The 27,229-nt window shown below is 43.9% G+C and overlaps 1 protein-coding gene across 1 annotated transcript; it reads left to right on the forward strand.

Moving 5' to 3' along the window:
* Nucleotides 1-930: 930 nt before the first annotated feature.
* Nucleotides 931-26,212, forward strand: LOC147612060 (putative WRKY transcription factor 3). The gene is made up of 5 exons (XM_086783900.1): nucleotides 931-2,407; nucleotides 2,536-2,712; nucleotides 2,820-3,544; nucleotides 3,638-3,799; nucleotides 25,240-26,212. The coding sequence occupies exons 1-5, from the start codon at nucleotides 1,928-1,930 to the stop codon at nucleotides 25,775-25,777; spliced, it is 2,082 nt and encodes a 693-aa protein (XP_086640026.1). The 5' UTR covers nucleotides 931-1,927; the 3' UTR covers nucleotides 25,778-26,212.
* The last annotated feature ends 1,017 nt before the right edge of the window (nucleotides 26,213-27,229 follow it).

Here is a 27,229-nt window from a genome sequence, read left to right on the forward strand (position 1 = left end):
GTACAACATCTCCATGAATCACCACTCTTCCTATGAAGACGATGGGGGAGGGGGGACTTATTGTCGTTTTTGTTCGTTTCTAAGGGGAGATTGATATGGGCATATGAGGTTTCACTTGCATTTTGTACCTGCCTCCTCATAAACTTTCTTCAAAAACATGGCCAAGGTGGCTCTCACTAAACAGCTACGTCTCATCATGGCTAGACTGAAGTACGTGGAGGTTGCCCATCCTTGATGGACTTTACATATTTACATACACCACGAGCATGGCCTCCCCTTTTATGGGGTCGAACATTAAATGTCTACCCCAAACATCACATGGACGAGGGGATGGAGGGACAAGCAGCTGAGATCTCCCCTTTTATTGAGTGAATGTTAGGATATACAAAGCCCTACGTATGAAAGAGAATTAAATATGTTACCCCTTTTCTCACAAGTCTCAAGTTGTGCATTTGTCCAGTGCTCGAAAAAAATCACATTCTAGCGTATTTGTACCAGCCAGAATCAAGAAAAACCAGCTAAGATTTTTAGTGGCCCTTATTTTAAGGAATGATTTTTCATATATTTTAGTTATAAAAATGGCATATTGTAGAGATATTAGATAGATTTAAGAGTTATCCTTATTTTGATAGGTTAAAAATATGTTTTTTTTTTCGAGCAGTGCAAGTCTAAGATTTTTTTTCTCTTGAGTCTTGACTTCCCTGATTGATGCGGGGGCCATGTGAGCTGAATGGCAAGAAAAAAAAACACAACTCACTTCTTTGTTGAAGATGTTCATGAATCCAACTTTTTCACCTAAAGTCCATGTTGGGAAGGAGTGCTGCTTTTCTCCATCTTTTTGCGTGAGAGAGGGGGGTGAGGAGGAGGGGTGGGTCCTTGTGTTGGCATGCATCAACTGCTCTCATTCATCTTCTTTGGTTTTTGAGTCCCATTCTCACCCAAATTTCTCTCTCCGCGCCCCCCCCCCCCCCCCGCCAAAAACACACATCCATCCCCACCCAACACACCCACCCACTCCTCTCTCCTCTTTCCTTCTTTACTGTGCTTTGGTATATGCACGTATATACTACCGCATCAGATACGATGGGCTTCAAAGCGAAAGGGGAGCTGAGAAGAGGATAATAGAGAAACGACAATAAAACAGTAAAAGGCACTTAGGAACCCTAAAGCCCATCTCTCTCTCTCTCTCTCTCTCTCTCTCACACACACACACACACACACACACACAGGTGAAACCAGAACCCACATACACAACTGACACAGTACCGCTTATCCGTTGTTGCAGTTTTTGTATCACCGCAAGGCCAACTGCGTCAAACCTTTCAGGTTACCCTAAACCCGCGCTCTGACTTTGAATTCGCACCCATCAGGTGGGTTTTGACTGTTGGGCACAAGCTTTCAAGTTTGCACTATGTGTGCGCGATTTGATGTGGGCGACTTGAGAGAAGCTTGTGGTCGTTCAAGCAGTGTTTCTGGGCAATTTTGCAGTATCTGGTGGGCGATTTAGCACAGTTTCTGGGCAGTATGTGGGCGCTTTAACACCACTGTTTGGGTGATTTCTGTGAGGGCGGAGCAAAAGGTTTGGCGATGGCGATGCAATGATTTTTTCGAGCAAGAAAGAGAGCAGTGCGATCAATCACGGCGTAAAGATCGATTTTTTCTCACAGCTAGAGAGAGGGTTTATTTAGCTCGGTGCCGTATTTTGCACGGCTCTATCATCGCCGCTCCGGTTACATAAGAATCTGTGCTAGTCCATGCGATTTTTGCAGACAATCTAGCTGGTGTTTTCTGCAAAGTTGGCGATCACTTCCAGCCTAGCCACAGCAAAGTTCAGGTGACCTGTGGACAATTTACCAGCAGTTCAGGTAAATCCTTGCAGACAACTTGGCAGTGTTTTTGTTGCTAGTTTAGGGGCAAATTTGACAGAATGGAAACCACTGCAAGTAGCACAGAGGAATTAGAGGAAGGTAGGGTGGTGGCAGTTCCATCGAAGCTTGCTTCGGCCCGCCCAACTCTAACCCTACCTCCAAGAAACCCTGCTGAAGCTTTCCTTAAAGGCTCTGATGCAGCCACCCCCAGCCCCATGACCTTTGTTTCTAGCCTTTTTGCAGACCAGGACCCTTATGCAGGAGACTACAAGTCCTTCTCTCAGCTCCTGGCTGGAGCCATGGCCTCCCCCACAGCCACCCACCTCATGGGAGATGGGTTGATAACCCCATCCAGCATTTCATCTGCAACAGGAAACAATGGTGCTGATGGAGGACTGCCACATCGATCAAATTCAGCTAGATTTAAGTCCATGATGCCCCCCAGGCTCCCCATATCTCGTTCACCATATTTCACCATCCCGCCGGGGTTTAGCCCCACTACACTTCTAGACTCGCCCATTCTTCTCTCCACAGGCCAGGTGAGCTGTTTTTTAGTACATGCACTTGCTTTAGCATCATTTCAGCTGCATTTATGGTATTGTGTCTTACCATCATTCAGCTCCTTTTTGGTCATCTCAAAGTGTGATGGTTTGTTGTTGGCTTGCAGGCAGAACCGTCCCCAACCACAGGCACATTCTTTTTTCCCCCTTTTCTTCAGGAGGCTGGGTTACTAGGCGGTCCTACATCTAACAGCTACAAGGAGAAGAGCTTTGGACAAGATGGCAGTTCTACTTTTGTTTTCAAACCCCACCCACAGTTGCCAAGTTCTCCTCTTGCTAGCATGGTATGACTATATTTTTGGCACTTTTCATTAGTGTAGAAGTTTGTCTCAAGATGAATGATCTTTCTTTATTTAAATTTTAACACGGCCAGTGATAGTTTTTTTCTCAGGGTCCTTTTGGGCTTTCTCATCAGCAGGCCTTGGCACAGGTACAGGCACAAGCACAGTCACAACTATCATCTGGATCATCAGGGGCCGGCACATCTCCTGTTTTTGAATCCACATCGGCGGCATCGATCCCCACGTCGAATGGTCCCAAGCTTGCATCACAATCAGTAGGCCTCCTTGAACCAGCAGCAGAGCCATCAATGGAGTCTTCAGAGAAGGCCCTATCATCTCAAGGATTGGCTCCAGCACATCCTTTACCACACTTGGTTGAAAGGCCTTCTGAAGACGGCTACAACTGGAGGAAGTATGGGCAGAAGCAGGTTAAAGGTAGTGAATACCCTCGCAGCTACTACAAGTGTACACACCCTAATTGTTCAGTAAAGAAAAAAGTTGAGCGTTCATACGATGGACAAATTACTGAAATTGTGTATAAAGGAGAGCATAATCATCCAAAGCCTCAAGCTACTCGCAGGATGTCAATGAGCAATACACATGGTTCAGATGGATTGGGAAGAGAGGCTTCACACGCATTGGCGTTGGAGAGATCTAGTGCTCCTTTTGGGATAGTTAAGGCTGATAGCGATAGGGGTTCAGCAGAGCCTACGGCAAGGGGTCAGTTGGTCCCCTTTTGTGGTGGTTTATCGGGAACCCCTGAACCATCTTTGGGCTCAATTAGTGATGATGAAGCCGAGGATGGTGGTGATGATGAGTCAGACTCAAAGCGCAGGTAGTGATGTTTTTGCTCAAGAGTCCTCAACCTTCTTTTCTTCATGTTGTTTCTTTTCAAGTGTTGACCTTCTTATTATCAACTTGGGTTCAGGAAAATGGAGAAGGCTAAGGAAGCAATTGCAAACCCCCCACTCAGAACCATTCGAGAGCCTCGAGTCGTCGTACAGACAACAAGTGAGGTGGACATTCTTGATGATGGTTATAGATGGAGGAAGTATGGCCAGAAAGTGGTCAAGGGGAATCCCCATCCTCGGTTTGAACTTTTCCCTTCATTTTTTTAATGAGTACCTTTACTTTTCTCTTCCATTGCCTGTGATTGGGTTATGAAATAGGAATATCAATGAAATGAAGATATGCAAGTAAAGTGACTTCACCCTACTATATGGTTGCCAAGGGATAGAGCCCTAAAAATGAATCTTAGGGTCTTTTTATAGGTAAAAAATTGGAAAATTAATGGCTGGCTGAATGCTATCAGTTTGTCCTTAAGAATTATTCAGCATTTATAAAATGCGCATTTTGCCCTCGTTCATCAAACCAGCAGTGGAGAAAAGCATGTAGGTGTCCAGAACCAATGTGAAACCTGCATCAAATAGGAGCATCTTTAGAGCCTATCAGATCAGCAGCAGTCGGAGGAGAACATCAGTGGAATTTCTCAGTTTCTGGGTTGGTATTTGTGAGGCAATCGATTTACAAAGTTTTCAGCTTTTCCAACCCTTGTACTTTCACGCTCACATATCAGTAAAGAAAATACTTGGCAAAGCATCCCTGGGCGCTAGGACGTAATGCTGGTATTGTGTTGTGATTGTGCAAGTATGTTCTTTCATCTTCTTGCTGTCTACATTCACTTTCTCAATTAGAAGTTCAATAACTTCCAGAGTATTTAACGTTGGATTCAGATTGCCCCCTCCTTAGTGGAGATGGTGCCATTTGGAGAGATATCGTTCACCTACTTAGAGGCAGTTTGGAATGCCTTCAAGAACAGAGTAGCATTTTTGTACACTTGGAGCCTGAAACTCTTCCTTTCAAAACAGCCAGCCATGGGATGACACCCCCCCACCCCCCCAACCCACAAACCTCTTCCTGCCAAAACAGCCAGCCATGGGAGGAACAGAGCCCTCCCTCCCCTCTTTTCAAACTCACCTTCCAGCCATGTCTCTACCTGCCAGTGTTGCCAGGTGTTTCAGAAACACCTCATATGAAACAGGTTTCAAAAACGTTTCATATGTTTTTTACTTTTCGGAAACATTTCATACAATGAAGGGGTTAAAAATGCCTATTTTTTGCCTGGTAAATACAAAAAATGCAATTATTGTGCATACCAACTTGTAAATAGGTTCGAAAGTGCTACAAAAACACTGAATTTAAAGTAAAACACCATTGAAACATGAAGTATGGTCCATCGACCAAGATCCATGGCAAATGCTAAGGCATGCTGCATAATAGAAGCATCGCAAACGTAACAATGTCTGGACTTCGTATCTGGACTCTAGTCTTTGAATGTGTGAGATCACATAGCTCTACAAAAATAAAAATAAAAATAAAACAATAAATAAATAAATGCATATATCAAAGCAGTGCAATTGGCCAACCAGCTATCGTGTGTGTGTGTGTGTGTGTGTGTGTGTGTGTGTGTGGGTGTGTTTTTTGTAGTGCTAGCCTATATCATGGTTGAGTCTTCCCTTCATCTCCACAGAAGTGACAGAAACTTAGTTTGATGGTTTATCTATGAAGATTTGTCTACTATGGTGACAATGATAGAAATTGAGTTTGATGGTTTATCTATAAAGATTTGTTTGCTACGGTGACATCTCTTCATGCATGAAGCTGCACCTACTTTGGGCTGCTGATGATGGTTTTACTCAGAGTTTAACCCCCTTGATGCTTGTGTTTATGGCTTGAGATGCTGCCCGACTGTGTATCCGCAGACCACCTTGCTGCTGGTCGCCTGTAGACACCTGTAGCCTTGTATTTTCCTCTCTCACTGCAGAGAGAAGGCTGGCGACTGATCTTGACCTGGTCGCTTGCCTTGTGCTTGCATTTTGCTCCTCTAGATAGCACACGGGGCTGAGAGATGTTATCGTGCAAGGCTTGGCAATCCTTGTCCAATCTGAGATTCTTGCTAATGTGCCAAGGGACCCCTATATAGGGTATGGACCAATCTGACCTGCCCTGTAGGGCTGGACGACCAGGAAAAGAGGACACAAATAATCATTAAAATGCCAAACTAACCCTTTTTCCATGGTGCCTAGCCCATATGGGCTGGCCAGCCATGCCCCCTTTTTTTGGGTACCTAACCTGGCTGCCAATTGCCCCTCTTGGCCTTCCAAATCTCACTCTCACCTGACTTCTAAGAAGACACTGACTCTAACCGGGTGGTCTAGGCACCCGACAAAATGTCTACTAAACGCCCAACATTTACAGCTTGCAAGTTAGTTACGTCTGACTTGTGCGGGACTTGCGCACAAACTCTCCGTGGACGATTGCTCACAACATGCACAATGCCCATCAAAACAGTGTCCTAACTGTCCTGACTAAGCCATTCCCCATGTTAGGGAACCCCCCCATCTAGTCGTGGCTTAGCGGACAGAGACACTCTTGGGGGTATTTTGATGTGCTAATGTCACAAAATTCCTTACAGCTTCTATTTTTCTACTGTTCCTGTGTGGCATGTGGAGCCTGACATGACATGCATGTATGGCTAGTGTAGCCTGACATGGTGTGCCTATGTGGCATATGGAGCCTGACATGACAGTACATGTATTGCTGATGTAGCTTGACATGATAGTACATGTGTGGCTTGACATGGTGTACATGTATGGCTCATGGAGTCTGACATGATGTAATTTCCTCGGACTAGCTATCCTGGAGATCTATTATATTTATGTTCTAGGAAGATTCCGGAAGAATCATGAGCGGTGGACATTTTATCGGATACAATTGAGCAGATGGATGTTTCTTCCCGTCTAGCTGCACTCATGTGTATGCATGACTTTGATTTTACCTTTGGATGACTTGTCTTGTTTGCCTGGACAATGCTTGAGATTTCTGTTAGCGTTGTCCATGGGGCCGGGGCATAGTTACCGGAAACGCCCAAAACGACCATTTTTGAGGGCCGAAACGCGTTTCGGGGTAGGTAGGGGATTGAAATGCGTTTCGGTAACCCCAAAACGGCTGTTCGAAACATTTCTGCTTGCTGTTTCTTACAACACCACACGTTTCGGAGATCTTTCCACCCAAAACAACATGAACTAGTAAGAAAATGTCACACTACAACAATTGATATCCCTTTTATTCCCCTTTTATTCTTATAAACCATAAAATTCATGTCATAATGGGATCACATGTGCATACAAACAATCATGAACTTTCAACCCCTCCCCTCCTTTAGCCCTCCTTGCTGACATGGCATTTCCATTTCCGTTTCGGCTCTCCTCAAAATTTTTGTTTCCGTATCCGTATCCGTTTCCCTCAACTATTGGCCGGGGACCCCTGGCACCTTGTGGACGTGTATGTGCACACCTGTTTGGGATTGACAAGTGGTCTACATGTGTTTTGCAAGTGGTAAGTGTTCCCAAAAACTCAATTATGGTTTTCTATACTAATAATTATGGGTGCAGGTTCACACACTTATAAGTGGCCGGACAACTTATAAGTTGTACACACTGAGCTGGACTTATTTAATCCACGTGGCGGCCAAAGGATGCGCTATGGACAATTTTTGGGCCGTCTTAAAGTAGGCGCCCCCTTCTAGACCTAAAAAGCACACGTGGGAGCTAATATTGGCGGAGGAGCTCTGATCTTGAGAAAAACTCCAGTTTTATGGGAGGCGCCTGCTTTTTCTGGTGCATGGGAGCTGGTCGACTGCTTTTATAGGCTGTTTACAACCTTTTACTGCAACAAAAACATAACAGGTGCATGGGAGGTGTTGGTTGACCCCTTTTGCATGTTCTCCACTTGTGGCCGGCTGATTTACAGCTTGAACAGATGTTGGACAGATCACAAAAACAGGGAGGAAGAGCTGGTCATGTGCATCTGGACAGTTTTCCTTCTGACCGGGGACTTGCAGGCTTATGTATTGCTGCTGGTCGCATCCTCTGTGGCTACTGAGGGCTGGTCGACTGTTGTAAATAGCCCCTCATGGCTGGTTGACTTGTCCTGTGAGCCATACAGGAGGAAGGTGAAGATACAGGGTTGTTCCGGGCTTATGCGGGAGTGCTATGGGCAGTCCATAGTTGTCCTGCATGTGCTTGATGTTGGAAGTGCCTTTTTGTGTTGAGAATTGTCAACAAAATTTTGCATATGTTTTTGTTTTGCTTTCATATTGTACTGGAAGAGACAGGTGTGGAGAATCCCTGGGCACCCATGAAGTTGTATTTGGAAGCAGACTTCGTTTTGGTAATCTAACCATAAAGAGGGGGGGGGGGTTCAGCCCATCTTCTGGCCCCTAGTGTGGTGTATTGTGCAGATTTGTCATCTCCTTTTGTCGGGCATGCTTATATGTATTTTCAGTTTTTATGATTGATAAGATTTCCTATGTGCAGTTGCCTTTCTGTTTACATTGGTATCAGAGCTTGGCTTTCTACACAGTCGTGCCTAATATGATGTTGGATATGGCTGTAAGGAGTCATTATCCGTGAGAGAAGGTTAGGATTCTGAAGTAGCCCTCGTCTTATTGTCGCACCTCGAAAGAGGTTACTTCTGGTTTAAGTGGCAGTGAGCGTGTGGAAAGACTTTGTGGCCCTCCTGTTTGTGTAGGGGCACTGTTACCATAGTTGCCAAGCGTTTCATGAAACGTGTTTCATAAACGTTTCATTCATTTTCCAGAAGTTTCAAAAACGTTTCATACAAAAAGAGGGGGTACAGGCCTCAAAATTTATATACAGGTTTATAATATGTTAAAAATATGTTGCCTTCCCTGCAAAACAATATTAAACATGCATCATTTACACATTAAAACATGTTTACAAGCTAAAACTAAAGAATCTGGGTGACCCTGTTACAGTGGGCACCCAACTGAGTCACCGAAACGCGTTTCATTACAACTATGACTGTTACACCCTTGCAGTCTATTCGGTATTATACTGGGGAAACTGGTAGAGAGCGATTATGGGGCGCATAAATTCTTTTCTTTCTGAAAATCTGGTAGATACATTATGGCCAGCCAGTCAGATCATTCTGTGGAGGACTCTATCACATGAACTCGCTGAATGCGGGAAGAGGATAGAGACAAGGATCATGTTGGGGCTTTGGTAGATAACGATCCATCGTTGTTTGCTAGGACTAAGATCTGCAGGATATTGATGTCTTGATGAATGAGCTTGAAGAGCTCTGTGCTTTGCAAAGAGATCCTAATGTTCAGAGTGTCATTGAATCAAAGTCTCTTGTCAAGGCTGATGTGGTCACTTTTGATGCAATTGTCCAACAGATGGGAATTGACAAACCTCGGGGCGAGCCTGTGGTCGACACATTTAATTCTATGGCTGGAACTAGGGCGGAGATGAAGGATTTATCTTTTGAAGAGGATGACTACTTTGAAGAAGATGAGGAAAGCGAGCAAGAATTACCTCTTGATATACCAGAATTTAAAGATGATGATGCCACCTATGAAGCAAAGATGCAGAGCTTGATGGAAGGATTAATGGAACTTGCGAAGGATTCACGTTTTCCACAAAACTTCAAAGTTGATTCTAAACCACAGAAGGAAGGGTCTGAGAAGAAACCTAAGCCTCAACATTCGGCTCCCATCTACCCAAATTTTCAGCCATACCCGGATTCTTCTTCTTCTTTTCCCCCACCTACCCATGGAAACCCTTTTAATTCTTCTCATCGTGGTTACTTTGGCGGAGGCTCTGTCTTTCATTCCATGACGGGTGTACCCAACATGGGCATGACTAGGAGCTATGGTATGCAACCAGGTATGCATGGAGGTATGCCAGGAGGTATGTATGGAACTTATGGTGGTGGTGGCGGAAGTGCTTTTGGCATGCCTGGAATGGGAGGTGGTATGATGGGCATGGGATCTAATGCTGTGGGCAATTCTTTTCTCAAACCATATCCATATGATAATCTTGTTCAGGGCGAGAAGCCAAAAGTTTATAAAGAGGGTGGTGTTGCAGTAAAGTTTGATACTTTTAGTGGTGCAAAGGATCATTTGAAGGCTCTCGCCTTCATTCAACAATTTGATGCGGCATTTTTTGGCGGTAACTTCACAAAGGCATCTAAGGTACGGAAGGCAGCTTCTTTTCTAAATGGAAATGCTCTTCAATGGTGGTCGACACTTCTTCATCAGGGAATAGTACCTAGCACTTGGGTGAAGTTCAAGCAAATCTTCTCTTCTTTATGGTTGACACCGACTTTTGAGGTGGATGTTATGACAGCTTGGCATCGATTAGATTCCAGAGATTGTAGCAATCTGGAAGAATAACAAGAAATTTTGGGATGCTTTGCTACCGGTCACATCCTTTAGGCCCGTGTCACTGGTTGAGCAAGTAGAGACATATTGTTGTGGGTTACCCAAGGAGCTTCGTGATACTGCATTAAAACAAAGGTCATGAATATGACTCAGATGATAGAAAATGCTCAAATTGGATATGCCATGCTTACTGGTCAGATGTCAGGATTTAAGGATCAACGTCTCTTCTCAAAGAAGGCATTTAAAGAGGCAAAGGAGTCAAAGGACAACAAAGACATTGAACCACGAGAAAAAGGGCAATCCAGAAGAGGAAATTTCAGCCCTTACCGCAGAGAACAAATGAAGAAAAGAAAGAACTTATAGCTGCCAACAAATGTTTCTCTTGTGGAGAAGAGGGACGTCTGTACTATAGGTGTCCGAAGGAGCACTAAAAAACGCAAATGACTCATAGGAAGAGCCTAAAGCAAAGAAACAGAAACCGTTTGCTGGACTAGTACCTGACTTGATAGGGTTGAAGCAAGGGGATGCATCTTCAGAGTTGTGCAGAGCATGGGGAAGACTTCGAGATCAAGAAGTTTTGATCTTTTTCGATCTTGGGGCTCGTGCAAACTTCAACACCCCTGAGCTTGCGGCAAAGTTGGGCATCAAACCAGAGGAGATGGGTGTGTTGCATGAGGCTACTTTGGCTTGTCCTGGACATTTGGTTGAGGTTACACCGATCATTGGGAAACTGCGTCGTCTCAGTGTGCAGACCTACACGGACAGAGAGGATGATTTCTACATTATGCCTTTGGAGGGTTGTGATGTTTTGTTGGGTATGCCTTGGTGCCATAAAGTTAAAGCGGTAGTAGATACTTTCAATAGGAAAATTTCTCTCACTCACAAGAATAAGGAACACACTCTTGATGTAAAGCTTAAAGGGGAATCTATTCCTGTTGTATTGGCCTCAGCCATTTCTCGTTTAATAAAGAAACACCTTTCTGTTTACTTAGTGTTTGTTAAAGAGAATCAGGATGCCACAGATTCCAACTTGTCTGAGTTGGACAAGGAAAGAATGGATTTTCTAAAAAGTTTTCAAGATTGTTTTTCAGAGGCTTTGCCAGGGGAGTTGCCTCCTGCTAGGCCTGAGGATCATGGGATTGATTTGATTCTTGGAAGTTCACCACCGAATAAGTCACCCTATAGGGTGAGTGCAGCCCAACAAGAAGAGATTATGAGTCAAGTGCGTGATCTGTTGGACAAAGGGTTGATTTAGCCGAGCTCTTCGTCTTATTGTTCATCAGTGCTTTTGGTACGAAAGAAAGATGGTTCTTGGCGGATGTGCATTGATTACAGGGCACTGAATAAGATTACCATCAAGAACAGATTCCCTATACCACGAATTGATGATATTTTGGATCGGTTACAGGGAGCAGCTTACTTCAGTCGCATTGATCTTAAGAGTGGATATCATCAAATTCGCATCAGGCTAGAAGATGTGCACAAGACAGCTTTCAGGGCAATTTTTGGACTTTATGAGTTTTTGATCATGCCTTTTGGTCTTACAAATGCTCCAGCGACTTTTAACAGGATGATGTATCGGATTTTTCGACCCCATCGTGCTTTTGTGGGCACTTTCTTTGATGATATGATTGTGTTTTCTCATTCAGAAAAGGAGCATCGGGAGCATTTGACCAAAGTGTTTTGAGGAGCTCAGAAAGCATAGGTTGGTTGTCAATGGAAAGAAGAGTGAATTTTTCATGTAGGAGATTCATTGTCTTGGGCACATAGTGTCTAAAGATGGCGTCAGGATGGATCGAGCGAAAATTGAAGCAATAAAGAATTGGCCGGATTTGTAGACTATACATGCTGCGAGAAGTTTCTTAGGACTTTGTTCATATTACAGGAGGTTTATCCGATTCTTTGCAAAAATTGCTTCACCTTTACATCACTTCACCAAAAAGGATATAAAATTTCGATGGACAGAGAAGGAAGTGGAAGCTTTCAACAAGCATAAGGAAAAGCTAATTATTGGTCTAGTTTTGGTTTTACCAGATCTACATAAACCTTTTGTGGTACAGTGTGATGCATGCGGGAATAGCATTGGAGCTATTCTTATGCAGGATGGACATGTTATTGCTTATGAGAGTAGAACTTTGTCACCAGCAGAAAGGAATCTACAAGTGTATGAGAAGGAGCTTCTTGCAATTATTCATGCTCTTTCTACTTGGAAGCATTACCTTCTTGGGACTGATTTCATTGTTCAGAGTAATCATCAGACTCTTCGATACTTTCTTACTCAAACGAAGCTCTCAGAGAAGCATATGAGATGGGCAAACTTTTTGTCCATGTTTCACTTTCAAATTGTTCATGTGGATGGCAAAAAGAATGTGGTTGCGGATGCCTTGTCTAGGAAACCACATGTGGCCGCCGTCTCTATTATCTTTCATCATGAACTTGATGATGTGCGAGAACAGTATGCTCATGACGCATATTTTGAGCGGATTTTTGATCGTTTGTGTCACATCTCAAACAGAAGGTTTTGACAGAATGCCATGCTCCGCCTTATGCAGGCTATCGTGGTATTGAGGCTATGGTAAAAGCTTTGGAGGCATTCTTTTATTGGCCTACTATGCGCAGGGATGTTGATGTTTTTGTTCGTGATTGTATCATTTGTCAGAAGGTGAAGTATGACCGTCAAAAGACACCTGGGTTACTTCATCCTTTGCCTATCCGAGATAGACTGTGGGAGAGTATTGCTATGGATTTTATCTTTGATCTTATTAGGACAATAAATGGGAATGATGGCATCTGGTCTATCGTGGATCGTTTCAGCAAGCACGCTCATTTCATTCCAGTCAGGAAGAAGATTAATGCAGAGCAAATGGTGAGGATATTTTTGACAAATATCTTCAAGTACCATGGGATGCCCACATCTATTGTCAGTGACCGAGATCCTCAAATGACGAGTTTATTTGGAGAGCATTGTTCGATAACATGAAGACTTCGTTGAAGTTCTCATCGTCTTTTCATCCACAAACAGATGGGCAATCGGAAATTGCCAACTCAGTTGTATTGGATCTTCTAGAGTGTTATGTTTCCGATCATAAAGAGCAGTGGGAAAGGTATCTTCCTTTGGTTGAGTTTGCTTGCAACAACACCATTCACACTTCGACAGGTAAGGCACCTTTCAAGATTGTGGAAGGCGGGAAGAAAGTACCTCCGATCCTACATACAAATGATAAGATCTTCGAGGCAAATCGTTTTGTGGAGAATATGGATAAGGCTTACAAGAAGGTCAAGGTGGCTCTTCAAAGAACTCAAGAGAAACAGAGGAAAGCAGCAAACCTTCACCATCGATCATTGGTTTTTTATTTGGGTGATTGGGTGCTTTTGAGATTTGAGAAGGCTAGACTCAGGGAAATGAAGGGTAAACAGCACTTATATCCTAAATTGAGTATGCGGTACTATGGGCCTTTTCAGGTGATTGAGAAGATGAGTGATGTTTCTTATCGTCTTCAGCTACCGGATCATTGGAGGATTCATAATGCATTCCATGTGAGTCTTCTTAAACCTTTCAGAGGTGAGGTGCCTACAGATCAGGTTGATGAGACACAACCAGAAGTCGAAGAACTAGATGAGATTCACCGGAACAGATTTTGGCACATAAAGAAAGAAAAGTCAGAGGAAAAGTTTCACGTCGATATTTGGTGAAGTTTGTGAACTATTCACCTATGGATTCGAAGTGGATGGAGGAGGGTGACTTAGCAGATTCACCGAGGATACTACAACTTTACCTCGAGGCTTTTGGTTTGGAGCCTACCTTAGAAAGTGCTTCAACAGGTTCAGTTGTGGATTCCACAGTACTACTTGTTACTCAAGAGGGGGGGGTGACTCCGCTCCCTTGTCACAGAGTTCACTTGGATGAGATCTGGAAGTCGCTTGGTGTTCTTATCAGCACACGCGAGATACTGAACTGACAGTATATCTGCCTATGGGATTTCTATGATATATGTGTACTAGTCACTTGGTTGGATTCATGGATATACAAATCTTTTGAGAGAATGGGAATGCCTATTCTAGACTTCCATTTGATAAGCATCAGTGTTTACTCATGTTCATGATGTACTGCTGATCGTGGGTCCTGTGGGATAGCCATGAGCGGAGCAGGTAAAGCATCCACGGGGACATGACTATTCACGAGGTGGATGCTCTTGATTTATGTTATTTTGATGTTCTGTTTCAGTTGGCAGGACATAGCTTTCTTGTTGCTCTCTTAGGTTCTGTTTCAGTTGGCAGATCCTTTGAATGAACAATCGAGGACGATTGCTTTGTTTTAAGAGGGGGGTATGTTACAGGACTGAGTATTTTACCTCTTTCTCTTAAGCATTGTGATTATGTTTAAACCTGTATAGCATTCACTAATCATGTTCAATCCTGTATATGCATGTGTAAGTTTGTACACGTGTATGGATGCAGATACATGTTTAGTGTGCATGTGTGCATGTTCATGTGCATGTGTTTTTTCTCTTACCTTGCTGTAGGTGTAGCAGTCCTTCTCTCAAGGCTACTTGTGGGTTAGCCCTGCAAGTACAACAAGTACAGGCAGTTGACACGTGGCACAGCCACGTGGCAGTTGATGTGTAGTAGGACTGGCTTCACAGGTGAACTGCAAATGACGTGTGGCTGGCCACGTGGCACATTGTAGCATAGGTGGCAGACAGCTAATGGCGATGACAGGCACTTCACGGTGGCTGACTACATACACAGGCTGCAGGCGCTGCCACGTAGGCAGCTGACATGGCAGGCACAAGCGCACTCAAGAGAGAAAGAGAGATGCGAAGGCGACAGGCAACAAACGCAAGAGAGAAGCGAAGTGATGGGCGTCGGGCAGCAAAACACAAACGCGCCGAGTAGAAAAAAAAAGTGGAAGAGAAACGCACTAAAAGCAACGTGGGTTTTTGAAAACGCTAGTGCCACGTGTATTTTTTTTAAATTTAAAAAAAAAGAGAGGAAAAGCTATTCGAAAGAGTTCTTTCTTTTTGGGAAAAGCACTTGTAATAGATTTTTCTCTAAGGGGGCTTTTCACCCCTAAACTTGTATAAATAGGGGGCCAAGGCTCTTGTATCCCACAACACAAACTGGGTGAAAGTTTGAGAAGATCTCCTCCACGTAAAGCAAGGAGGCATCTTCTCGGGAATTGTACAAGGGCTACGCCGACCTCGAGTGAGAAATAAATACCTGCGGGGGCGCCACGCTTTGGGGCCAATTGGTCTTTTGTGCAGGAGCACTCTAGCTCCACTTATTCTTTTTCTTCTTCCTCCAAGTTTATTATTCTAGTTCATAAAGAGTTTTAAGTGTGATTAAGTGTGCTCACCGTCCGTCAAGTTTCTGAAGGCCGGTTTCAGCTTGCAACCCATGCAACAGATATGAGGGGCATGCAGCCCGAGGAGATGATGTACATCGACATGCAGCTCGAGGGGATGATGAGGGGTTTGATAGAATGTGCAGCAGAAGAAAGGAAAGTGGAAACACAGGAGAGAGAGAGTGAGTGAGAGAGAGAGAGAGAGATGGAAATGAAACACAAGTGAGAACCTACTCTCAATATCATCATCCAAAGGAATACATGTACCGAGCAAGAGGGGAGAAAACCTTGTATGTGAGGGATTGCAGCAAAAATGCTAAGCAAGCAGTGAAGAATGAGGGAGGCAAGCCAACTATATATATGCCCAAAAGTAGGCAGCCGACTAGCATCCACACGACTGGGATAAATGTCCAAGACTAGGATAAATATCCAAGACACCATAAAAATGGGAATAAAATAGGGAAAAAATATGTGAGGGGTGAACAGCCCCTCGAGCTAACATGGTCAGTCCTAAAGGCTAAAAATAGGACACCACACAGGAAGTCAGCAACAAGGAGATGATGTCTAACACCCCCTCTCAGCACCGAATGCTGAGTGAACTCCAAGAAGCCAAAGTCGCCGTCCTCGATCAAAGATGAAAGACTGTAGAAACAGGTACCAGGAAAGCTCCACAAGCAATCTCATCAGCAACTTAGCTACAAAAGCAACCAAACATGTCACAAAATTCCTTACAGCTTCTATTTTTCTACTGTTCATGTGTGGCATGTGGAGCCTGACATGACATACATGTATGGCTGGTGTAGCCTTACATGGTGTGTCTGTGTGGCATATGGAGCCTGACATGATAGTACATGTATGGCTGGTGTAGCCTGACATGATAGTACATGTGTGGCTTGTGGGGCCTGACATGACAGTACATGTATGGCTGGTGTAGCCTGACATGATAGTACATGTGTGGCTTGTGGGGCTTGACATGGTGTACATGTATGGCCATGGAGCCTGACATGATGAAAGTCTCTGGGACTAGCTATCTTGGAGATCTTGTGTATTTATGTTCTGGGAAGGTTCCGGAAGGATCATGAGCCCTGGACATTTTATTGGATACAACTGAGCAGATGGGTGTTTCTTTCAATGTAATTGCACTCGTGTGTGCATGACTTTGATTTTATCTTTGGATAACTTGTCTTGTTTGCTTGGACAATGCCTGAGATTTCTGCCTGTGTTGTCCATGGGGCCAGGGATGCCTAGGCACCCTATGGACGTGTATGTGCACACCTGTTTGGGATTGACAAGTGGTCTACATTTGTTTTGCAGGTGGTAAGTATTCCCAAAAACTCAATTTACAGCTTTATGAGTTCACATGTTAATAATTATGGGTGCAGGTTCACACTCACTTATAAGTGACCGGACAACTTATAAGTGAGTACACATTGAGCAGGACTTATTTAAGACACGTGGCGACCAAAGTCCGGGCACTGGACATTATTTGGACTCCCTTCATGTAGGCGCCCCTTTCTGGACCAGAAAAGCACGTGTGGGCTATTTTTAGCGGGGAAGCCTCTATTATTGACAAAACTCCAGATTGGAGGGGGGGCGCATGCTTTTCTGGAGTGCACGAGGGCTGGTCGGCTGGTTTTCAGCTGGTTGGCAAGTTTCTACAGCCATCCATCGCGATTGAAGTTCATCGGATGCATGGGAGAAGCTGGCCGACTCCTTTTGCATGTTCTCCATTGCTGGTCGGCTAATTTACAGCTTGAATAGAGGCTGGACAGAGGTTAAAAACAGGGAGGAAGAGCTGGTCGTGGGCTTCTAGACAGTTTTCCTTCCGACCGGAGGTTTGCAGGCTTGTGCACAACTGCTGGTCGCTTTCTTCTGTGGCTACTGAGGGCTGGTCGACTGCTGAAAACAGCCTTCGAGGGCTGGTCGACTTGCTCTATGGGCCTGACAGGAGAAAGATGATGATGTTGAGTTGTCTCGGGCTGATGTGGGAGTGCTATGGTGTGTCCATAGTTGTCCTGCATGTGCTTGATGCCGGGAATGCTCACTTGTGCTGAAATTGTCAGCAAATTCAGATATTGTGATGTTTTTCTTGTTTTCATATTGTATTGGAAGAAATAGGTGCAGCCAGTGGTGAACCCCGGGCACCCGCAAAATTGTATTGGAAGCAGACTCTTTTTTGGTAATCTAACCATAAGGGGGGGGAGGGGGGGGGGTCAGCCCATCTTTTGGCCCCTAGTGTGGTGTACTGTTCAGCTTTGTCATCTTGTTTTATCTGGCATGTCATCTTGTTTTATCTGGCATGCATATGTGTATTTTTAGATTTCATGATTGATTAGATTTTCCATGTTCAGTTGCCCCTTCCGTTTACATTGGTATCAGAGCTTGGCTTTCTACACAGTTGTGCCTAATATGATGCTGGATATGGCTGTAAGGATTCATTATCCGTGAGAGAAGGTTGGGATTCTGGGGTAGCCCTCGTCTTATTATCGCGCCTCGAAAGAGGTTACCTTTGGTTTAAGCGACAGTGAGCGTGTGGAAAGACTTCGTGGCCCTCCTGTCTGTATAGGGGCACTGTTACACCCTTGCAGTCTATTCGGTATCATACTTGGGAAATTGGTAGAGAGCGATTCCGGGGCACGGAAAATTCTTTTCTTTCTGAAAAGCTGAAAGATACATTATGGCCAGCCAGTCTGATCATTCTATGGAGGACTCTTATCACCTGTATTCGCCACATGCGGGAAGAAGATAGAGCCAGGGATCATGTTGGGGCTTTGGTGGGTAACGATCCACCGTTATCTGTCAGGGCTGAGGATCAGCAGGATATTGATGCCTTGATGAATGAGCTTGAAGAGCTCCGTGCTTTGTAAAGAGATCCTGATGTACAGAGGGTCATAGAATCAAAGTCTCTGAAGGGAGAATTAGGGTTTGGGTTTCATGTGGGAGACAAACACAAATAAGAAGAAGGGAGAGAGAGAGAGAGAGACATGTGGGGATAAGTCAACTCAAGATATGAGTGTGTGACTCCCCTATCACACATGTATATTTGCACTAGTACACATAGTGCACTTAGTACATTAAAAGTACTAAGTGTACTATATACTATAACTTATGGGCTTGTACACACTACAAGGGTGGGCATAGTGCCTTTACCCCAACAACCTCCCACTTAAAGGCAAAGTGCCCTTAAGTAAAGGAAAAGAAAAAATCAGCATGTACATGATAATATTCAAGGCCATATCAAGGCTGAAACTGGCCTCATCCAATGCCCATCAAGTGTCTGCAATGAGCAAACCGCTCTGGAGGCAAACTCTTTGTCAACAGTTCAGTCGGGTTGTCATCCGTATGAATCTTAACAAGCTGAATTTGCTTGTTCTCTATCACCTCTCTGATGAAGTGATACTTCACATCCACATGCTTCGTCTTTGCATGAAAGACAGGGTTCTTTGCCAACTGGATGGCACTCTGACTGTCACAATGCAACAATGGAGCATCGCAAGATGTAAAGACTCTGTAGAAAAGATGGGGTCCATCTGCTCAAAGTCCGTACCATGAGTTGCCCAATGCTGTACATAAGTACACGCGACTAAGGTGGGCATCGCAAGGTGAGTGAACTCCACATCCCTCTCTAAAAAAAGATGTCGTCGGACTAGTACAAGCCCCACCTGATTCTGATCCAAATCCAAAAAACTATGGAAGTACCATTGTGCCCCAGGCACGGTTAGCAACCACAGATCCAAAACATTCCACTGGGTCCAAAAAACCATCCTCAAAGAACAAACCTGGAGAACTAGCAAGGGGAGGGGCATCCTCAGAAGCATCACAAAAAAAGAGGCAACATTAGACTCCACACAATGAGGAAGGGAAGCAGGAATATAAACTGTAGTGGTAACAAAGCCCTCAAGAGCATCATTGAGAGCAAAAGACCGTTCCATAAGTAGAATCAGATCCCCAAGAAATGTGCAGGGTGCCAAACCGAGTATGAATGTTATACCCGATGTTCAGGGTAACTCTACACATGAATCAAAGAGCAGGATCTTATGCAAAGCTTGGGGCAAGTTAAAGGACCAAACATCTTTATTTCTTTTTGATTATGCCTCAACAGATAACTTCATATACATTAAGATGGTTGTTGCTCTTGGGTTAAAGCTCAAGGAATCGGGCATGGACTTTCATGTGGATGCTGCCTTTGAGGGTAAGGAAGTTAAGGTCACTCCCATCATTGAGAAGCTTCGCATACAAATACAGGGATATTTGGATCATGAAGACTTCCTCGTGGCACCACTTACGGGATGTGATGTGATACTTGGGAAGGGAAGTTTGTATTGATGCGAGTACTATTGTGAGTACCATTCCCGTTGTAAGCCATATATCTATTTCAAAGGCAATAAAGAAATCAACTTGTTCTTACTTGGTCTTTGTACATGATAATATTAAACATGATGCTGTAACTCCCGTAGATCAAGATAAGATTAATTTCTTAAGTGAATATGCTGATTGTTTTGCTGATTCACTACCAAGACAGTTGCCCCCATAGAGGCTAGAGGATCATTGTATTGACATAATCCCTGGGAGCTTTGTTCCTAACCGACCTCCTTATAGGGTGAGTGCTGCCCAACAGGAGGAAATCATGACTCAAGTGGATGATTTGCTTGAGAAGGGGTTGATAAGGCCAAGTTCTTCCCCTTATTGTTCTCCAATTTTGCTTGTGCAAAAAAAGGATAGGACATACAGATGTGTGTTGATTATAGGGCCCTTAATAAGATTACTATCAAGAACAGGTTTCCAATTCCTCGAATCGATGATATTCTTGATAAACTTGAGGGAGCTACTTGTTTCAGTCGCATTGATCTTAAGAGTGGTTACCATTAGATTCGAGTGGTGTCTCAAGATGTGCACAAAACGGCTTTTCAAACATCATTTGGACTATATGAGTATTTGGTTGTGCCATTTGGACTTACAAATGCTCCCGCCACTTTCAATACAATGATGGACATAATTTTTAGATCTCACTGTAAGTTCACATGAACTTTCTTTGATGATATTATCATTTTTTCAAAGAGTGAGGCTGAGCATAAAGAGCATCTTGCCATTGTTTTTGAAGAGCTAAGGAAACATAAACTTTTCATCAATGGGAAGAGTGAATTCTTCTTGTCAGAAATTAACTATTTAGGACATATTGTCTCCAAAGATGGAGTACAATGGATTCTGCAAAGATTCAAGCCAGCAAGGATTGGCCAGAATTGCAGAATGTGCATCAAGTTAGGAGCTTTATTGGTTTATGCTCTTTTTATCGTCGATTTATTCGACACTTTACTTTCTTAGCTTCGCCATTACATGATCTAACGAAGAAGAAAGTGGCATTCTGTTGGTCGGATCCCGAAAAGATAGCTTTTTAGAAGTTGAAGGATACCATCATATCAAAGCCAATTCTTATTATTCGAGATTTGCATAGACCTTTTGTTGTCGAGTGTGATGCATGTGGAGATTGTTTAGGGGCTGTTTTGAACCAAGAAGGACATGCAATGGCTTTTGAACATGTGGAATTGTATTTACAGGTTTATGAGAAAGAGCTGTTAGTCGTTATTCATGCCCTTCAAACATGGAAGCGTTATCTTTTGGGGACTGAATTTATGATAAAAACAGATCACTAGAGTTTACGAGACTTTCTTACACAACCTAAACTCTCGGAAAAGCAGCTAAGGTAGGTAAACTTCTTCTCGATGTTCTATTTTCAGATTTCGCATACCTCGGGCAAGAAGAATTTTGTGGCAGATGCTTTGTGACGCAAGCCTCAGGTGCATGCCGTAACTACCGTCTATCATCAGGATTTGTCAAGGATGCGAGATATGTATGCTTTGGACACAGATTTTTAGCTTATTTGGGTTGATTTGAATAATGGTATTGTTGTCCCATCTTATTTGATTAGAGATGGGTTTCTGATGATGTAGAATCGTATTTGTGTAGTGCGTGAATTACACCAAAAGGTTATGGAAGAGTGTCATGCTCCACCATATGCTGGTCATCGTGGTATTCTGGCTACTACAGAGGCTTTGGAAAGATATTTCTTTTGGCCAGCTCTACATACGGATATTGAAGCTTATGTGCGAGAGTGCATAGTGTGTCAGAAAGTCAAGTTTGACAGACACAAGATACTTGCTTTACTTTAGTCCTTACCCATTCCGCAGGAACCATGGGAAAGCATTGCTATGGATTTCAATATGGATTTGCCGAAATCGGCACATGGAAATGATGCTATATGGACTATTATAGATTGTTTTAGTAAACAAGCACATTTTATTCCTGTGAGGAAAAAAATCGAGCTAGAACATATGGCCAAGTTGTTTTTGGCTCAGATTTTCAAACATCATGGCATGCCCAAGTCTATTGTGGGGGATAGAGATCCTCGGACTAAGAGCATTGTTCGATAACATGGGCACAAAGCTGAGTTTTTTATCCACCTATCATCCCCAAATGGATGGTCAAAGTGAAATTGCAAATTCAGCTGTGCTTGACTTGCTCAAGTGTTATGTATCGGAGCAGAAGTTAGATTGGGAAAAGTATTTGCCATTGGTTGGGTTTTCATAACATGGTGCATTCTTCAACAAACGAGGCTTCGTTTGAGATAGTCTATGGCAAGGTGGTGCTCCCACCTATCTTACGAACAAAAGATGAAATCTTTGCAGCAGATAAGTATATCTGGGATTTGGATACTGCATTTGCACAGGTTCGGACAACCATAGAAAGATCTCAGACTAAGCAGAAAAAGGCAGCTGACCAACACAGGCGAGAGGTTGTTTTCAAGGAAGGTGATTGGGTATTACTTGAGTTTGAGAAAGCACGTCTTCGTAAGCGGCCAGGTAAAGAAGGCCTGGTTTTCTAAGCTTTCCAAGAGTTATTACGGGCCATTCCAAATCTTGCAGAAGATAAATGAAGTGGCTTATAGATTGATATTACCCAATCATTGGAAAATACACAATGTCTTTCATGTCAGATTGCTGCAGTCCTATAGAACCTTTTGGAAGATCTACCAGAAGTGGATGAACTTGAGGAGGTATTGCAACCTAAGTAGATAGTTTTTCATAAAGAGCGCAAGCATATAGGTGGCAAGCTAGTGCGCAGGTATCTTGTGAAGTTTAAAAACTATTCGGCTATGGATGCAAAATGGATGGACGAGGATTATTTTGTGGATTTTCCGGAGATTCTGAAGGCCTACTTGGAAGCTTTTCAGTTGCGGTCAACTACTTAGAAGCCGGGGGAGAATGTCAAAAAATTCCTTACAACTTCTATTTTTCTATTGTTCATGTGTGGCATGTAGAGTTGTAAGGAATTCAAAAACTCAATTTACAGCTTTACGGTTTCATATACTAATAATTATGGGTGTAGATTCACACACACTTATAAGTGGCCGGACAACTTATAAGTTGTACACACTGAGTTGGACGTATTTAATCCACGTGGCAGCCAAAGGATGGGATATGGACAATTTTTGGGCCATCTACAAGTAGATGCCCCCTTCTAGACCTAAAAAGCACACGTTGGAGCTAATATTGGCGGAGGAGCTCTAATCTTGAGAAAGACTCCAGTTTTATGTGAGGCACCTGCTTTTTTTGGTGCATGGGAGCTGGTCGACTGCTTCTACAGGCTGTTTACAGCCTTCTACCGCGACAAAAACCTAACAGGTGCATGGGAGGTGTTGGCCAACCCCTTCTGCATGTTCTCCACTGCTGGCCGGCCAGCTTGAATAGAGGCTGGACAGATCATAAAAACAGGGAGGAAGAGCTGGTCGTGTGCATTTGGACAGTTTTCCTTCTAACTGGGGGCTTGCAGGCTTGTGTACTGTTGCTGGTCGCATCCTTCTGTGGCTATTGAGGGCTGGTCGATTGTTGTAAACAGGCCCTCATGGCTGGTCGACTTGTCTTGTGAGCCATACAGGGGTTGTTTCGGGCTGATGCGGGAGTGCTATGGGCAGTCCATAGTTGTCCTACATGTGCTTGACGCCGAAATTGCCTTCTTGTGTTTAGAATTGTCAACAAAATTTTGCATATGTTTTTGTTTTGCTTTCATGTTGTACTAGAAGAGACAGGTGCTAGCCAGTGGAGAATCCTAGGCACCCGTGAAGTTGTATTTGGAAGCAGACTCCTTTTGGGTAATCTAACCATAAAGGGGGGGGGGGGGTGTGGTTCAGCCCATCTTCTGGCCCCTAGTGTGGTGTATTGTGCAGATTTGTCATCTCCTTTTGTCTAGCATGCTTATATGTATTTTCAGTTTTCATGATTGATAAGATTTTCCGTGTACAGTTGCCTTTCCATTTACAGCCAACACATATGTGGAGTTTTTAGGGCTTGTTCTACTTGCTTATCAAATTTCATCCCATTCAGAGCAGGTTTGCTATGTAACATGTTTACTAGCTATTGGTCTTTCTGATTGCAGAAATCTATTCTGGTCCTTGTGTATATGGCTCCCTAAGGAGAGTTGTATGTATCTGGCTGCCCTAAGGGCTTTGTATATTTGGATAGCAATACAAAAAACCTATCTCAAAAAAAAAAGGGTTCTTTTCACAAAGGAAGTTCTGAAGCATGCCTATCTATTGATGCAAGATGACTTGTTGATTTACAGCTTTTGTGGTAATCCAAACACCTTGGTTGTTGATGGCATTGATCTCAGTTCTCTAGCCCTTGGTCTTGGCTTGGGAATCTCTGTATCTGAACTGATCCTTGACGTTGCCTATATAGGAAGTGATAGGTAGTTGGGTTCAGGACGGCTAGGGCTTTTATGATCCCAATTGAGCCCAACTTGTGTTCCAACTGTTGGTCCATGCCCTGAGCATTTCCGGGCACCTATTGGGCTGCCAGAACTGCCCAAATCTGGCCATACGCTGCCCATTCATTGCCTAGAGGGCCATTGCAAGTAGGAAGCATTTCCACGTGGCAAGCACACAGGTGTTAAAGAGCATGATCTTGATTTTCTCAAGATTCATCGTGAGGTCACTCTCATCACAGAATTCCTCAGGTGTAGCTGCAGCCCCTTGGCTGAGTCCGAGATGAGGACTAGTGATTTGCATATAGGAGGATGCGTATTATGATTTATCATCTCAGCTAGCTGTGAGCTTGTTCCTCTCAGTTGGTCAATGAAGCCTGAGATCTCATCAATATATAGCCTGAAAAGTGTCAATAAACCCACTACCAGTTTTTACCCGAGCCTGTTGAGGGTGGAAGATACGATATAATGTAGAGTAGTTCCTCCTTAAGTTTGTCTAGCCTGTTGTTCTGTCCATCTCTCCACCATGCCTCAAATACTACCCAATAGATCTTGGCCAAGGTATTGTTAATCATGATGGTTTGGTAGTTATTTGGGTCCATGGGGTCTCCTCCATTATGGATGGAAACAATGGTATTTGTGTGTCACGTGCACGCTAGGGACAGGCAGGCAGATAACGAGCTAGAGTGCTGTCCGTGGGAACATGGGTTAGCAGCATCACTTTCTGCTATTGTGTGCTTTTATTGGCGGGCACTTTTCCCTGAGCCTATATAAGGAGTGCGAAGGCCATAGAGTCACACACCAGCCAGTGGAGATGTAGAGCGTGGAGCTAGCAGCGCAGGCGATCACCCGGTGGTATGCGACGCCAGGGGGTGTGGCTTGGCTTGCAAGGCAGCTGGCAGTTTCCACAAGGTTCTCTAGCTTGGGCTTGGTGGGGCTGATCGAGTCATGATCAGCATGGTTGGGTGGCGAGTGTGCCTGCACCCGAGACCTGTTTCTTCTTTGCTCTCTAGGGTTAGGGTTTGCTGTGTTTTCCTGTGTTTCATGGCTGTTCTGCAGGTTTGCATCTTAGAGAGATCTGGGGTCTTGACATTGTGCCGTGTGGTCTGAGAGAGAGAGAGAGAGAGAGAGAGAGAGAGAGAGAGAGAGATTCTTACAAGTTTGATTTTGTAACTTGCAGAAGCTATTACAAATGTACGAATGTGGGTTGCACAGTGAGGAAGCATGTGGAGAGGTCATCCACTGATTCCAAAGCAGTGATAACAACATATGAAGGGAAGCACAATCATGATGTGCCTGCAGCCAGGAACAGTAGCCATGAGACAAGTGGACCTGTGGCGGCTTCCGCTCCACTTCCTGGAGGGACAGCTTTATCTGGACCAGGTGTTTTGGGGGCCAACACACCTGCAACTTCTCTTCAGGAACAATTATTTGGGAAGTTTGAGGATGGGTACAAAATGGTTCCAGATATGGAATCGGGCAACGGAGGCTCAATGCAGAGGGCTTTGATTTCTGAACAGAGCAGAGGTCAAGGAGGCACAGAGGGATCACAGCCTGCATTCAGTATGATGGGCTCAAATATTGGCGGGCTGAGGCCACTCGAAGGAGGGGAATATTTTGGGCAAGGCTTGGGATTGAGACCTAAAGAGGAGCCAGGGGATGTCCATCCTCTTGGAGGTGTGCTGCAACCTGTCTATCAACCAAGGCTGCTGTCATGACCATGATCATTCTTGCTGGCAACCTGTGGCGGTCTGAAGAAAGGAACTAACTGTGGCGAGTGCCAGGCTGGGAGGCTGTGCTGCAGAAGACAAGTAATTCCCTCTTCAGCAGATGTAACTGCAGACATTGCACTGTTTCATTCCTTATATACCAACTGAGGATTGACCTTATGTGGGTCTTTGGGCTAGGCTATATTTGTTGCTCAATTCCCAGATAATTGTGCATGAAGTTGGATATACGCATGTGACATGCACAGGATCACAATGATCTTAATGGTCATGGTCGATGAGCTATGCTCATGTAAATTCTTGTCTAACCCCCTTGTACTTGCACCTGCCATTAGCTTTAACTTTTGTAAAATGGGGTTGTTTGTTTTGCCCATTCTTTGGGCTCTGGAAATAAAGTTTGTCCGAGCAGCAGGTATTTGGCTTCAATGGAGATCTTTTAGGATGCGAAGAGAAGTGATCTGTATTAGACAAGGTGTCTTAGGGGCTTTACAGACATATCTCCAGCCCTTTAAAAGGGAGGATCTCACCTGTTCGTCCCATATGGGCAGGGGATCTTTCCTGTCCAACCCCTGCTTGTCTGAGGGAAGTATTGACCCTTGTTATCTCTAGCTTTTCCTTGTTCCTCTCTCACTTTCTCCGATTGAATGATGGTCTGAAGATGCTCTTTTCCTTATTGAAGGGGCATTTAGATATGCATTATCTTTCTGTGAATGATGCAATGTTTCATATGTTGCTTTTTTATGTACCTGCTTTTGTTGTCTCTAATCGTGCACAACTTTAATAGTAATGTTTCCTTGATGAATTTTACATGCTCAAATGAACAGGTGGTACTCGAGCAGTGCTTGGGAGACAAATACCTAAAATAATCATCTAGCTAGTTCGATAATAGTATTATACGGTGAAGGCCATTAGCCAGTAAAACCAACATGGCACTTGCCCATTAGTAGATGCATCCATATAGAGGGAATAGTGAAAAGTAGCCATTCATTAATAGTTGTTGAACTCTGCGGAAAATTTCCCCCAGTGATATGGTTCACTGCTCCCTGTTCACTTATACTACCCCGTACATCGGATTGCATCTTCCAACTGAAGCGAAATATTACTACTGAGATGGAATTGTACATCCAGAACAACCCTAAGAAAACGTGATCCCAAGCAGATACCTGGCAGGTACCTCCTCTACCGGGCCTGTCGTAAGGAAAACGAAAACCAAGATTTGCTTTATCGGGTATTAGGTGAGAGTTGCGTGCAAACAGAACACCCTTCGGTGATATTAATACAGTAACATGAATTGTAAATGCATGAATATGGTGTACCAAGAAATCTGCAGTACCTAATGGGATTGGTGCTAAAGCAACTTTGTCAGCTATTGCTACTAAGTCGCTACCCCCCAGGTTAAGCTAGTACCTACCGCTGCATTCGGTGCATTTGAACCAGGAGCGG

Source organism: Cibotium barometz, chromosome 46 (genome assembly GCF_041138505.1).
Source record: "Cibotium barometz isolate CiBa-2024 chromosome 46, ASM4113850v1, whole genome shotgun sequence".
Classification (NCBI taxonomy): domain Eukaryota; kingdom Viridiplantae; phylum Streptophyta; class Polypodiopsida; order Cyatheales; family Cibotiaceae; genus Cibotium; species Cibotium barometz.